Here is a 14336-nt window from a genome sequence, read left to right as displayed (position 1 = left end):
AAAGTTATGGAGATCAAGCATTGTGTAGGGATTACATGCGAGGGTTTTGAAGAGGGATTTTTGGCGTTACTGACATCTATAGAAGCTGGATATGCGCAATTCAAAGCTGATCCATCCCATAATTTGGCTAAAAAAAGAAAAAGGGAACTCGAGAGGCTTACGTGGGCCATGAACGATGATGAAGGGGAGAGGAGCTCTAGCCGGGGGTCTCTCAAGGGGCGGGCAACGACGATTCCTATATGAAGCCAAAAATAATATCATGGAATGTAAGGGGGCTGAATGAACATAACAAACGGCTCCAAGTCAAAAACTTACTTCGCCAATGGCAAGGTGATATTATTTGCTTATAGGAGACCAAGTTAGAATTAATTGCTAGAAAACTAGTTCGAAGTTTGTGGAGAGGTCAACATGTTGGGTGGTTGTATTTGCCTTCTAAAGGAGCATCTGGTGGTGTTCTAATTATGTTCAATAAAAAGGTGGTGGTAAGGTTGGAGGAATGTGTGGGTGATTTCACTGTGGCTTGTTCCTTTGAGAATGTAGAAGACGGTTTCCAATGGGCATTTGTAGGAGTCTACGACCCTAATATTGATTCAAAAAGATGGTCAATATGGGAAGAATTGGCGGGACTTCTTAGTTGGTGGGAGTTACCAAGTTGTATAGGGGGTGACTTCAATGTATCTCGTTACCCTAGCAAAAGGTTGGGTACGTCCATTAATGGGAGGTACATTTACTTGGTCCAATATCCGTGAACTCCTATCTTGTTTGAGGATTGATAGATTTTTGCTAATTCCAGAATGAGAGTTATATTTTCCGGATGTAACCTAACGAAAGATTACCTAGGGTATGCTTTGATCATTTCCCTATCATCTTAGATTGTGGAGGCATCCAATGGGGTAGAAGGTATTTTAAATTAAAAAATGTGGCTTAAATCTGATGGTCTTGTAGACAGGGTTAGACCATGTGGTCTTCTTGCCATTTCCAAGGTTCTCCAAGATTCATAATGATAAGAAAGTTAAAAGCACTGAAACATGATTTGAAACAATGGAATGAACAAGTGTTTGGCAATGTGATTCTACAGAGATGCTCCTTCTTAGAGGTAGAGGAGTTACAAGGTCTGGAGAGCGAGGAGGAGGCAAGAACTCTTTCTGAATCCAAGAGAAATCGCAAGAGTTAGGTAGTCACAGAACTTGAAAGAATAATATTGATGGAAGAGATCTCTTGGAGACAAAAATCAAGGGCACTATGGCTCAAGGAGGGAGACAAGTGCACGAAGTTCTTCCGTAGGGTGGCTAATTCACATAAGAGGAATAATGCTATTGATATGTTGATGGTAGATGGGTTTCCTCGGATCAGTCAGTCATTAAGAATCACATTGCACAATATTATGAACATCTCCTATCCGAACAACAAACACGGAGACCGAGAGTAGATGGTTTGACTTTTTCAGCATTAGATCAACAGTGTGCAGGGTGGTTCAAGAGGCCCTTTGAAGGAGATGACGTATGCTAAGTAATCCGTGGTATGGCTAGTGACATGGCTCTAGGCCCTGATGGTTTTATCGTGGGATTTTTCCAAACCTGTTGGGAAGTGATAAAGGGTGACCTTATGCGGGTATTTCAAGAGTTCCATTATAATGCAAGATTTGAAAAAGTCTCAACGCTACCTTTTTAGCACTCATTCCCAAAAAGGTAGGGTCTGTGGATGTTCGAGACTGTCGTCTCATTAGCCTTGTGAGTGGGGTCTACAAGACTCTTTCCAAAATGCTAGTGAATCGATTGAGTACGGTCATGGAGAAGTTAATTTCGAAGCCGCAAAACGCATTCTTCAAAGGCAGACTAATTCTAGATTTGGTCTTAATTGCAAATGAAGTGTTGGACAGATGACTCAAATCTCGAGAACCTGGGTTACTTTGCAAATTAGAGATGGAAAAATCCTCTAATCACATCAATCGGAAGTTCTTACTTTATTTACTTGCAAGATGTGGCTTTGGAGGGAAATGGCTAAATTGGTAGAATTTTAAATCTCAACAATCCACATTTCTATATTGGTGAATGGTTCATCAATGGGTTTCTTTGACTCCTCTCGTGGTTTGAGACAGGGGGATCTGCTCTCTTCCTTACTCTTTTTATTCGTCATGGAAGCTGTCAGTAAGATGACTGTAGGCCTTGTGGAAGGTGGTTTTCTCTACGGTTTCTCGGTGGAGAATGGTAATTATGGCGCTATCTATATTTTTCACCTGCTTTTTGCTAACGATACCCTCATCTTTTGTGGAGCAAATCATGGGCATATCCAATCTTTGAGGGCTCTAAGCCTCTACTTCTTTGTTTCAAAGTTGTATCGGGTTTGAGAATTAATCTCCCAAAGTCTGAATTGGTACCCGTGGGGACTGTCCCCGAAGCTGTGACTCTAGCCTCTCTCTTGGGATGTAAGGGTATCTTCGCTACTCCTGAAGTATCTTGGCTTACCCCTGGGCACTTCCTTTAAATCAGAGCGGATTTGGAATGTTGTGATTGAAAAGATGAAGCGCAAATTGACATTTTGAAAGTGGTTGTATTTGTCTAAAGGTGGTAGGCTCACTTTGATTAAAAGTACTCTTTGTAACCTACCCACTTATTTTTTGTCCTTGCTCCCACTCCCAGCAAAGGTTGTCAACAATATTGAGAAGTTACAACTTGACTTCTTGTGGAGTGGATTGGATGAGTTCAAATTTCATTTGGTGAAGTTTGCACTCCATTTTCTGGGGGTGGACTGGGGATTCGTTACTTGATGAAGTTCAACCAAGCCCTGTTGGGTAAATGGTTGTGGTGGTACCAACAAGAAATGGAGGCCCTGTGTAAGTCCATTACAGCTACACAGGTTGGGGAGGCTTGGGGTGGATGATGCTCGAATGAGGTATGTAGTCCATATGGGGTGGGTTTGTGGAAATATATTAGAAAGGGTTGGGAGACCTTTCGGAGACATGCACATATTTTAGTGGGTGACGGCTCTCGTGTCATATTTTGGTATGACAAATAGTGTGGTGAACGAAGCCTCCAATGCTTTCCTTGTCATATTTGAGCTCACACGAGCAAAAGATGCAGTGATAGCGGACCTCTTGGCCTTTTCTAGTGGCTCCTCCTCAATGGAATGTTGATTTCACCATGGCAGCCCAAGATTGAGAATTGGAGGCTATCACAGAGTTCTATGTGGTATTGTATTCCGTAAGTATGACCGAGGGTACAATAGATAAGATGATTTGGAGCCCTTCCAAGAAAGGTAAATTCACCGTCAGATCATCTCACAAAGTTTTAACGAGCCCAGGCGTGCCCACATTCCCATGAAAGCTCATTCAAAAGCAGTTTTTTTTGTTTGTACAACATCATTGGGCAAAATTCTCTCTACAGATAACTTAAGGAAATGTTGGGTAATGGTGTTGGATTGGTGTTGCATGTGTAAGAAGAATGGTGAATCAGTAGATCATCTGTTTCTACATTTCGAGGTGGCCAGGACCATGTGGGATGACTGTTTTGCAGGAATTGGATTATCATGGGTCATGCCTCTTAGATTGGTGGATTTTCTAGCAAGTTGGAGAGGCCTTCGAGGTAATCCACAAGTTTTAGCAATCTGGCAAATGGTTCTTATACGTATGTGGTGGGAGTGAAATGATAGAAGCTTCGAAACCCGTGAGAGAATAGAAGCTTTGAAAACCGTGAGAGAACAATGGAGGAGTTGAAAGTTTTCTTCTTTAAAACATTGTTCTTATGGGTGGAGGCCATTGTTTGTAATAGACTAAATGTCCATGACTTTTTACTGTCAGTTGTAAACTCTAGTTAGGTACTTCTCATGTATACTCCATGTGTACTTGGACTTTGCTTATTTCTATGAATAAAAATTCTTGACTACCGCTAAAAAAAAATGAACATAAAATCCAACTCGATGAAAAGCTCAAGCTCAATTGATGTTCAAATAAAAAATTAAACGAATGAGGCTTGACCACCCACTACTCGCACGGACTCGACTTGTTTACCCCCCCACTTGGGAGTGGTGGGTAGTGTATGATGCTGAGAAATGGTCAGTACTATGTCAATGGTGGAAAATGAGGTTGGGGACACAATGCTGGTGTCTTCCAAAGTGTTGTTATATCTGTGAGCTTGGCACGGACAATTAGTCTTGCTAGTTGCTTGTCCCTTTCCAGAGTCTTTGGCGGTTGGAATTGCAAATCACACTGTTAATTTATTTTGAATGTCTCACATATATGATGTGCCACAACCTTGAAGAAGCATTGTGGCAAGTAGGAAGTTATTTTTGATTGGCAAGTTCAAGTGTTTGTGTACTCTTAGGCCAACCTTTTAACACAAACACTTGAAATTGCCAATCAAAAAAGAAAAAAGAAGAATTGTGATGTCATTCTTCTTTTTCTTTTTCCATAACTAAGTTCATATGGATCTCTCATGTATGTTCATATTCTTGTGATATAATTCAAAAAGTATTGCCTATAAACTTTATCTAGTCATACGAAGCAGTTTCCACCATGTACACTTTGAATTGTGATTCAAACCTTTTTCTATCAATTTCTGTTTTTCTACAAAGAGTATGTAACCCGTTTTTGGGTGGTTTTACATGGACTGGTTGCTAATTTAACATATCACCTTTTTGTCTACAATTTCTGTCAAAGTAGGAGAGAAGCCAAATTTCACCAGTTCATGTTATTTATTCCAATCTTTCTGTTATGCCTATGGATTTTAGAACAGTTTTGTTTGCTTAACTTCTTTAAAAGATTACTTATGTTAGATCGATGAATCTTCTTTAAACGTATGATGTGCTTTGTTTGTAGGCTGGACCAGATAACATCATTGTAGGTTCTCATGTGTGGGCTGAAGATCCCTCACTGGCATGGATTGATGGCGAAGTCTTCCGAATTAATGGTGAAGAAGTTCATGTGCAAACTACAAATGGGAAAACTGTGAGTCAAAAAGGCTTTTCTGTTGCATAGAATCTATGCTACTTAACTTTTGTATACAAGTAGTTTCATTATATATACATATTGTATTCAAGTGTAATGGTTTCTGAGGCAAATTTACTTATAATTTCATTTGAAGGTTGCCTCAATATAATTTAAAAATTTATTAGAAAATTTGGATTGAGGGTTTTATAGTTTTCACTGACTGGGAAAAATAATTGCAGGTTGTTACAAATATCTCAAAAGTGTTTCCAAAGGATACCGAAGCTCCTCCTGGAGGTGTAGATGACATGACAAAGCTTTCTTATTTGCATGAACCTGGAGTTCTGCATAACTTGGCAACTCGATATGAACTTAATGAAATTTATGTAAGATATTATAGATTTTCTACCCCCTCCCCCTGACCCCCTCTTTTGTTCACGTGGTAAAGTGGATTTTGAATTGAACAAAAGAAGAATGTTACAGACAGTCTTATTATACTCTTTTTTAACTACCTTCCCAGACATACACTGGAAACATCCTGATTGCTGTAAATCCTTTCCAAAGATTGCCACATTTATATGATACTCACATGATGGAACAATATAAAGGAGCTGCATTTGGAGAGCTAAGTCCTCATGTTTTCGCAGTTGCAGATGTTGCATACAGGTAGTTGACATATATATTCTTAGACATCATACTTTTTTCTTTCATGCTTTTATTGCATTTTATACTTATATTTGCCAGGGCAATGATCAATGACGGAAAGAGCAACTCAATTCTGGTTAGTGGAGAGAGTGGTGCTGGTAAGACAGAGACAACAAAGATGCTTATGCGATATCTTGCGTACCTCGGGGGTCGATCTGGAGTAGAAGGGCGGACAGTTGAACAACAAGTTCTAGAAGTAAGATTAAGCTACCCTTTTCTATGGCTTAGAACTCTAGTTCCTTAAAACTATCTCAATTCTTGATACATGTCTTTAAGGAGTGGAAATGCAGCCTGACTTGGATTTTCTGGTTGATTAATTATTACAGTCAAATCCAGTTCTTGAAGCATTTGGCAATGCCAAAACTGTCAGGAACAACAACTCAAGGTGAGTATATGTACAATACATGGCTTGACAAAATAATCACTGCTCTAATACATGATCTAGAGGCGTAACTGCAAATGATGAAAAAGCTGGATAGCCCGTGAGTGGAGTAATTGCAAAAATAAAAACATCAAGGCAATGTTTGGTTAAGTCATATTTGAAAAAATTTCAAAATTTCAACTTCAAACCATGCATCTTTTATCTCATTTATCTCAAAAGAATTTATTATTTCAATGTTTCATCCAATCCTTTGCCTAGATTTTAGTGAGAAGTAAAAAACACAAAAATCAAAACAGAGATATCCCAAGGGGATGTTTGGAAATAAATCTCATTCCATCTCATTTCCTTCCCAAACATCATTCAAATACAAACACTTTGAAACTAATCATTACAAAATTTTCAAATTAATCATTACAACTTGTCAAAATAGTATGTAATGGCCGAATCAATGGCCTTGAGTGTTCTGCATATTATATATAGACTTTACTAGAATGCTATACATGGAAAGAAAATAAGTTCCCAAATGATTCTAGTCCTATAGATGGAAACTATATTCTGTCAAAATTGTATGCTAACTGTACAAGCATAAGTAAAATAAGGAAAGCTGAAATAAGGAAAGAAGAATTATGGACAACAAGGTTGTTTGTTGACAGCCCCCCTCAATTGATGTGGGTTGATCAACAGGCATCAATTTGCTACTTAAGAAGCAATGTCGATGGTGAGTGAGAGCTTTGGTGAAGATATCAGCAATTTGTAGTTCGGTGGAAATATGTGGAAGAGTGATAACACGAGCTTCAAAGGCTTCACGAATAGAGTGACAGTTGACTTCAATATGTTTTGTATGCTCATGATAGACATGATTGGCCGTGATCTGTATAGCACTCATATTATTGGCATGTAAAAGGGTAGGATTGGTATCAGAGAAGTCTAGCTCAACAAGCAAACCTCGAAGCCAAATAATTTCGGAACAAGCAAGAGACATCGCCCGGTACTCAGATTCTGTAGATGACTTAAAAACCCTGTCTTGCTTCTTACTCTTCCAGGAGGTCAATGCATCACCAACCCGTGATGGAGAGACATGTATCAACACAATCGGCCCAATCAGTGTCGTTATAAGCAATAAGGCGAGGAGAATTGCCTGTAGGAAAGAATAAGTCATGGGCAGAAGTGCCCTGAACATAGTGTATGATCCTACGGACAACAACCAAATGAAGATGATGAGGGGTTTGAAGAAACTGGCTGACTTGTTGTACTGCAAAGGAAATGTCCGGTCTAGTAATGGTGAGGTAGACAAGGCTACCCACCAACTTCTGGTATAAACTAGGATCAACAAGTAGGTCACCCTCCTCCTTGCGAAGCTTGACATTCAATTCCATGGGAGTATCAACAGAGGTGGCCTCTTGCAGGCCAGCTGTAGCCACCAGGTCACTAGCATACTTATGTTGATTGAGTGAAATACCAGATGGACTACGATGCACCTCAAGACCGAGAAAATTGGTGAGAGACCCAAGATCTTTCATATGAAAAGACTCTGAGAGATGAGTCTTAAGCTGACCAAGTAAAGCAGAATCGGAATCAGTAATTACAATATCATCAATATAAACCAAAAGAACAACAATACTCATGTTTGATTTCCGAAGAAATAAGGAAATGTCCTACTTGCTCTGCTTGAATGAAAATTGTAACAAAGTGGTTCGAAATTTATCAAAGCAGGCCCTCAGAGCTTGTTTGAGACCATAAATGGATTGATGAAGCTTACACACATGTGAAGTGAAAGAAGAAAACAATCCCGGGGGTGGCTTCATATAAATACACTTTTAAAGATTCCTATGGAGAAACACATTTTTGACATCCATATGATGTAGTGACCAATCATTGGAAGCAACAAGAGCTAGGATAATACGAACGATAGTCATTTTAGCCATAGGTGCAAATGTCTCTTTATAATTGACAAACAAGCGAAAATAGGGAGATTCCTTGTGTAGAATTTGGGAAGGTAAACGATTAATCAAGTGAGTAGCAGTTTTCATAACCTCGACCCAGAATATGGATGGAACAGAGAATTCTAACAAGAGAGCATGTACCACATCCAGAAGATGATGATTTTTGCGTTTGGCTACTCCATTATGTTGTGGAGTAGCTGGACACGATTGTTGATGAATAATACCTTTAGAAGCCAAGAAGTCCTAAAACTTATTAGACAAATATTCATCACCAAAATTTGTGTGTAATGTTTTGATGGAGGCAGAAAATTGATTTTCAACATGCACTAAAAACATAGTGAAAGTACGAAAAATCTCAGATTTAGAGCAAAGAAAATATACCTAAGTAAATCTGCTATGATCATCAATGAAAGTCACATAATATTTAAATTTATCATGTGAACTAACTGGGGAAGGTTCCCACACATTACTATGGATAAGATCAAAATAGTGAGAAGCTCGACTAGCATGCAAAGGAAAGATGAGAGTTTTGCTTTTACCAAACTTGCAAGAAGCACACTCAAGAGAGGAAGAACAACGTTCTTTATTACCAAGTAAACCAAAGTTTAATACATGAGATAAGATTTGAGTATTAGGATGGCCTAAACGACGATGCCACACCATACTAAGATCTGAAACATTATTACAAGCAAAGGAAAAACTATGAGAAGCTGAAGAAAATGCTAGAACATGCAAAACTAGTGGAAACAAGTGCCCCACTTTAGGTCCCTTTGCGATTGGCTTCTCTGTTACCTAGTCCTGTACAACACAACTATCACTAGAAAAATTAACAGCACAATTGTTATCAACTAACTGACCAACATAAATAAGATTCGTGGAAAGTTGAGGAGTAAGAAATACATCAGTAAACTTGGAAGAGATATCTCCGACAACAGCGATTAGCAAGGAACTGCCATTGGCAGTTTGAATAGCAAATCTTCTAGCATAGGGCCGAACATGGCACTAAGCGGTGGGATTAGAGGCCCCCGAGTCCACATACCAGAGTTTAGTAGAATTATTACCTTGGAACCCCATTGCTGATAATGTCCAAATTAACATCTGTTGCACCATTTCGGGTGTACAGTAATTCGCTGTAAGAGGTGCACGAACATAGGAATCACCTGGAGAAGAGGCATTTGCCACATAAGTCACTGCTTGAGGTGCAATAACAGAAGTCTGAAATGCTTGAGCCCGACGATTCTGGAGGCGGATACGACATTCTTTGATAATATGACCATTCTTGCAATAAGAGCAGTATTTCTTGGGACAATTGGCAGCAATATGCCTATATTCCTTGCGGCAAAAACACTGCAAGTTTTTAGAATGCATAGGCGGTCCTCGTCCTTGGGCAGCATAAGCCACAGTTCCTGAACTGCTTCGAGATTGCTCCAAAGTAGCTTGAGTACTCAAACGTTTTTCTTCACGAAGTAACTCACCAAAACAAACATCAAGAGAAGGAACATGAGAGGAGTGAACATATTCATATTTCGGGCTTAGTTTCATAAGAAACTGATCACGCTGACTAGTCTTGTGAAGATGTTGAATAGTTGAAAGATCGGCAACAAGAACATCCGCTGTAACTAGATCAATATATTCATTTCAAAGAGTCAGAAATGCCAAGTAATAGTCTTGGATGGAAAGGCTGCCATGTTGAAAAATGGCAATCGCATGCTCTAACTGAAAGCGACGAGCATCATTATCTTGATGATAAACCTTCTTTAGATTAGGCCACATGGATTGAGCAGAGCGATGAGGACGCAAGTTGGTGACAATATGGGATTCCACCGAACCAAGAAGCCAAGACATGATTCGAGCATCAAGCACAATCCAAGAAGGATAAGACCCGAACTCCTTGGATTTGTCAGTGTTGGATGTTTGTGCGACATCCGTGCCATCAATATGACCCCAAAGGTCTTTTCCTTTGAGGAAAAGTTCAAACCAAAATGCCCAAGTAGAGTAATTTTTGCCCGTAAATTTGATCCACACTGGTGCGAAGTCCATGGCAAATAACATTGTTCAACAAATAAGCCGAGATCCACAAAATACTCAAAGTGCTTTATCGAGAGCCACAAAGACCAAAAACAATTGCCGAAAAAAATTACCCAGACCAAGCCGAAATCCCACCAGACTTGAAACACCTAGACCAATAACAGAAGCTGCCGAAAAAAAACATCCAGACCAGAAACAGAAGCTGCTGAGAAAAAGAACACCCAGACCAGAAACAGAAGCTATCGAAAAATCACCCAGAACAAAAGCAGAAGGTGTCGAAAGACTAAGAAGAGGCCAAAACACACCAAGGCAGAAACAGAAGGTGCCGAAAAACACCAAGAGCAGCACAGACCTCACCAAAACACAAGAAAGACACCTCCAAAACTGAGAAACAGAAAAAAAATCGAAGGAAACGATGAACTTAGCAGTCGGCTCTTGATACCATGTCAAAATAGTATGTAATGGCCGAATCAATGGCCTTGAGTGTTTTGTATATCATATATAGACTTTACAAGAATGCAATACATGGAAAGAAAATAAGTTCCCAAATGATTCTAGCCTTGATTCTAGTCCCACAGATGGAAACTATATTCTGTCAAAATCGTATGCGAACTGTACAAGCATAAGTAAAATAAGGAAAGCTGAAATAAGGAAAGAAGAATTATGGATAGCAAGGCTGCTCGTTGACACAACTTTCCCAAATTTTTAAACAAAAAACAAAAAATAATTCAACATTTTCAAATCCCTAAACAAAAATAATATTAAAAAAATTATATTATAACAATATTTTAACTTACATAGATAGGTAGCAGAAAGAAAAACTCTCTCGGACGTAAAACCCTAAGGAAGCCAGCACCACCCTTGCCGGCGAGTGACCTCTCATCGTCGTCACAGACAAAGCCGACGGGCCCCGGCGACTTCCCTGAGGGCCGTCCGGCATCGGTCCAGAGGAGAGAGAAAACAATACGAAGCGTGAAAACCCTAAGGAACCAGATCTGCTGCCACCCACCCTTTGTCGGCGAGACACACCGCACCGTCGGCACATATAAAGCCGACGGACCTCGGCGACTTCGCTGAGGGCTGTCCGGCGTCGGTTCAACCTCCGGCGTCTTAGATATCGCTGTTTTGCCTCTCAGAGTACTTCGACGATCCTCCCGAAGGCTTCGTTGGTCGTGTCTTCGACCCTGAGGGCTCCGACGAGTGCTCCGATGTCTTCTGTGAGCACGATTTGCAGCTGGAAACAACTCTGCAGTGCTTGCAATGAGCATGATTTGGAGTCTGCAACTTCGCAGTGCTTGCAGCTCCCAACGGATTTCTTATTTGGTTTCTCTGAGACGATGAATGGTTGTTGAAGAAGGGGAGTGGGTCAGTATGGGTTCTTCTATGGAGTTGGCCATAGAATCTAAATCCTTTACTCTGGTAAAGGAGGGGAGCATGTTGGCCATTACTTAAAGGAGTCGAAGGGTGATATCTAAGTTGGTTTTGGGTTCGACAACAGTGCAGTGGCTGGCCAAGGCCATAGAAGCGTGTACTAAGGATAAGAAACAAGATTTTTTCTCCATTGTCCGGGAAGGTCGACGTAGTTTCACAACGCATCGCTGCTCGAATGCTCGCGGATGTTATATGGTGGTGGAGGAGTATGGTGGTGGGGGGAGGAGGAATTTTATTTTCATTCCTGAAGAGGGGGCAGTGGTTGGAGAAGGATGGGGGAGGTGCTGCGCCATTTTTCCTTCGGTAAGAGAGGGAGTGACGGCTTGGAAGCACAAGGTGGTGTGGTAGGGAGGGAGAACTTGGAGAAAGACCCAAGTACATCCTTGGTGGCGAGGCAATCCTATGCGGCAGCTCTAAAGACGGGACATGCTTCGGGGGTTCAGAGTGTGGGGGGTCTGCCAATCACACCTCAAGACCAGCTTGTCGAGATGCACAATTCTCTAAAGGAGATGGAAACCCCACTTGTCGAGTTGAAGACATCGATAACTTTCTTGTTTATGAAAATAGATTGGCTTTCAGCTGGAGGCAACAGGGTGGTAAGAAACATGATAGGCCCGAATCCTTTAAACTTAGAAAAAGGAAAACGGAAGATCGGATTCGGCCCTGTCCCTATAACCAGATCCAGGAGAGTATGGCGGGTCAAAAGGAAATCTGGGTTATTTGAAGTGGGGTCTACATCGGGTATTGGCGTAGAGACATCAGTAATGGAATGTCATTCGCCTCGTGTAACACAGGATAGATCGATAGTCGGTATTACACCCTTGGTCCCTGAAGAAACTATGGCTCCCTCATTAGAGTTGAAGGAAAAATGTGTACTGCCGAGGTTTGAAGGAGATGTAGGATCCGCTATCATCCCAGAGGTGAAGGGACTTGTTGTCAACTCAGAATCTCCAATGGGGGACCCCGATACCTTTGGAGAGAACCAATGGAGGTACTGGAGAACCAATGGGTTTGGCGTTGGTGCCTTGTGTAGAGGAATGTCTAGAGTCGGGAGTGCAGGTTGATGGGGATATTGTGGCTCCCCTGGTCTCTCTTCCTCCAATAGCAGATTGGATTCTGCCTAAAGTTAACAAGATTCAGCAGCTCGTGGGAATTTCACATGGAGGATGTGAAGACCAATTTAACAAACTAATTACTGCGATCGAGGCAAGCCGCACACTTGAAACCAAATCAAGCTTTAAGAAAAGTAGAGAGTTACAGCGTCTCTTTTCGACAATCAACTACGACACTAAAGGTGGTAGTTCAACTAGAGGGAAGTCTAAAGGGAGGGTATTGTGAAGACGGGAATCAAGGTGTTGGGGTTGGTGTTCGGGTAGAGTTTTAGTTCTACTGGAAACAAGGATTGGGGTCGGGTCTGATGTACTTTGGGTTGGTTTTTTATGGGCTTTTTGGGTCATTAGGGGCTTGTTGGGTCATTTTGGGCAAGGTGTTTTCTTGTATACATTCAGTGTACTTGGTTTCTCCTTTTGATATATACAATATTTTTACTTATAAAAAAAAAACAATATTTTAATTTTATAATATTTTTTATTCAAATTTTTCTCTCATTTTCCAAAACCCAATCAATACTTAACTCAAACTATCTCACTACTATTTATAAACCATCTTACTATTATTCACAAAATTCTATTCTCATCTCATTCTCTAAGCATCTCCTAAAAAAATTATATTTAAACAACTTTTCAACTCTTCCCATCCACTTTCACAACTCCCAATACAAAACTTCTTTAAAAAAATTATGCAAATTTTCCTATCTACCTCCACAAAACTAAATAAAAAATCATCTCTAAATTTTTCAAAAAAAAAAAAAAAATCTAAAAAATCTCATTAACCAATTATGTCCTAATATTCTTGAGTTGCATTCTCATGTTACAACATTGGTATATAAGGAGCTTGGGGAAGCTTTAGATGAAAAGGTAATGTGTTCTCCCATCAACCCCCACTTTGTCCCTAAAACATTAGTGGTTTAATCAAATGGACTGGGATAAGTTTGTTGTTCCGTTATCCTCACTGATGGTTTGCTTCAGTTCTGGAAACTTTGGATTTTTTTTTGTTGACAAGTAATCGAGTATTTTATTAAAAAACACTGAAGGCATAGCCCAAGGACACTGGTATATAAAAGATGAACACTTAGGCTGCGTTTAGATGTTGAACTGAGCTTAACTGAGTTGAATTATTTATGCATAGTAATGAGTTGAGTAGTAAAGAGAATTATGTGGGACCCATCTAAACTGAGTTTAAAGTGTGTTTGGATGTTTAGATGAGTTTAATACTTTTTATGGAAAATTGAAAAAGGTTGTGGGTCCTATGCATTAAGATGTTTTAAGTTGAAAAAGGTTTTGGGTCCTATGTGTAAGAAGGTTTTAAGTTGTTATGAGTTTAGTAATTTGAGAGTTGAGTGTTTGGATGTTAGACTCAGTTTAAAATTAGACTGAACTCAGCTGAACTCAATTGAGTTCAATAACCAAACGAAACCTTAAGTAGACAGACAACTCTGGATTCTTCACTGGCCATTAATGTCACTTACTATCCTAGCTCAGTTATGATACGGTTAATGTTCATGAATGTTGTTTGTATGAGTTCAACTTATGCAGTGGGGCTCATCTTTATGTCTATCCTGATGTCACAATGCAGTCGTTTTGGTAAGTTTGTTGAGATCCAGTTTGACAAGAGTGGGAGGATATCTGGGGCTGCTGTACGAACTTACTTGCTCGAAAGGTCTCGTGTTTGCCAAATTTCAAATCCTGAAAGAAACTACCATTGCTTTTACCTTCTTTGTGCAGCACCACCTGAGGTAATTATCCTCTATTTTCTCATTGAGATGTGCCCATGTTCTCAAGGGTGCATCTAAGGCCCCTTATGCCTG

At 40.1% G+C, this 14336-nt stretch overlaps 1 protein-coding gene across 3 annotated transcripts in view; it reads left to right on the top strand.

Moving 5' to 3' along the window:
* Window positions 1–14336, top strand: part of LOC109008897 (myosin-17-like) — a 35432-nt gene that overhangs the window by 2393 nt on the left and 18703 nt on the right. For all 3 annotated transcript variants that reach the window (XM_018989191.2, XM_018989183.2, XM_018989174.2), the window contains exons 2-7: window positions 4814–4942; window positions 5164–5307; window positions 5442–5587; window positions 5666–5822; window positions 5953–6011; window positions 14105–14264. In XM_018989191.2, coding sequence (XP_018844736.2) covers window positions 4814–4942; window positions 5164–5307; window positions 5442–5587; window positions 5666–5822; window positions 5953–6011; window positions 14105–14264 — 795 coding nt within the window. The remainder of the gene's footprint in view (window positions 1–4813; window positions 4943–5163; window positions 5308–5441; window positions 5588–5665; window positions 5823–5952; window positions 6012–14104; window positions 14265–14336) is intronic.

The sequence above is a fragment of the Juglans regia genome, chromosome 1 (genome assembly GCF_001411555.2).
Source record: "Juglans regia cultivar Chandler chromosome 1, Walnut 2.0, whole genome shotgun sequence".
Taxonomy (NCBI): Eukaryota; Viridiplantae; Streptophyta; class Magnoliopsida; order Fagales; family Juglandaceae; genus Juglans; species Juglans regia.
Note: the sequence above shows the minus strand (reverse complement) of the source record. Positions and strands in the feature narration are given on the sequence as shown.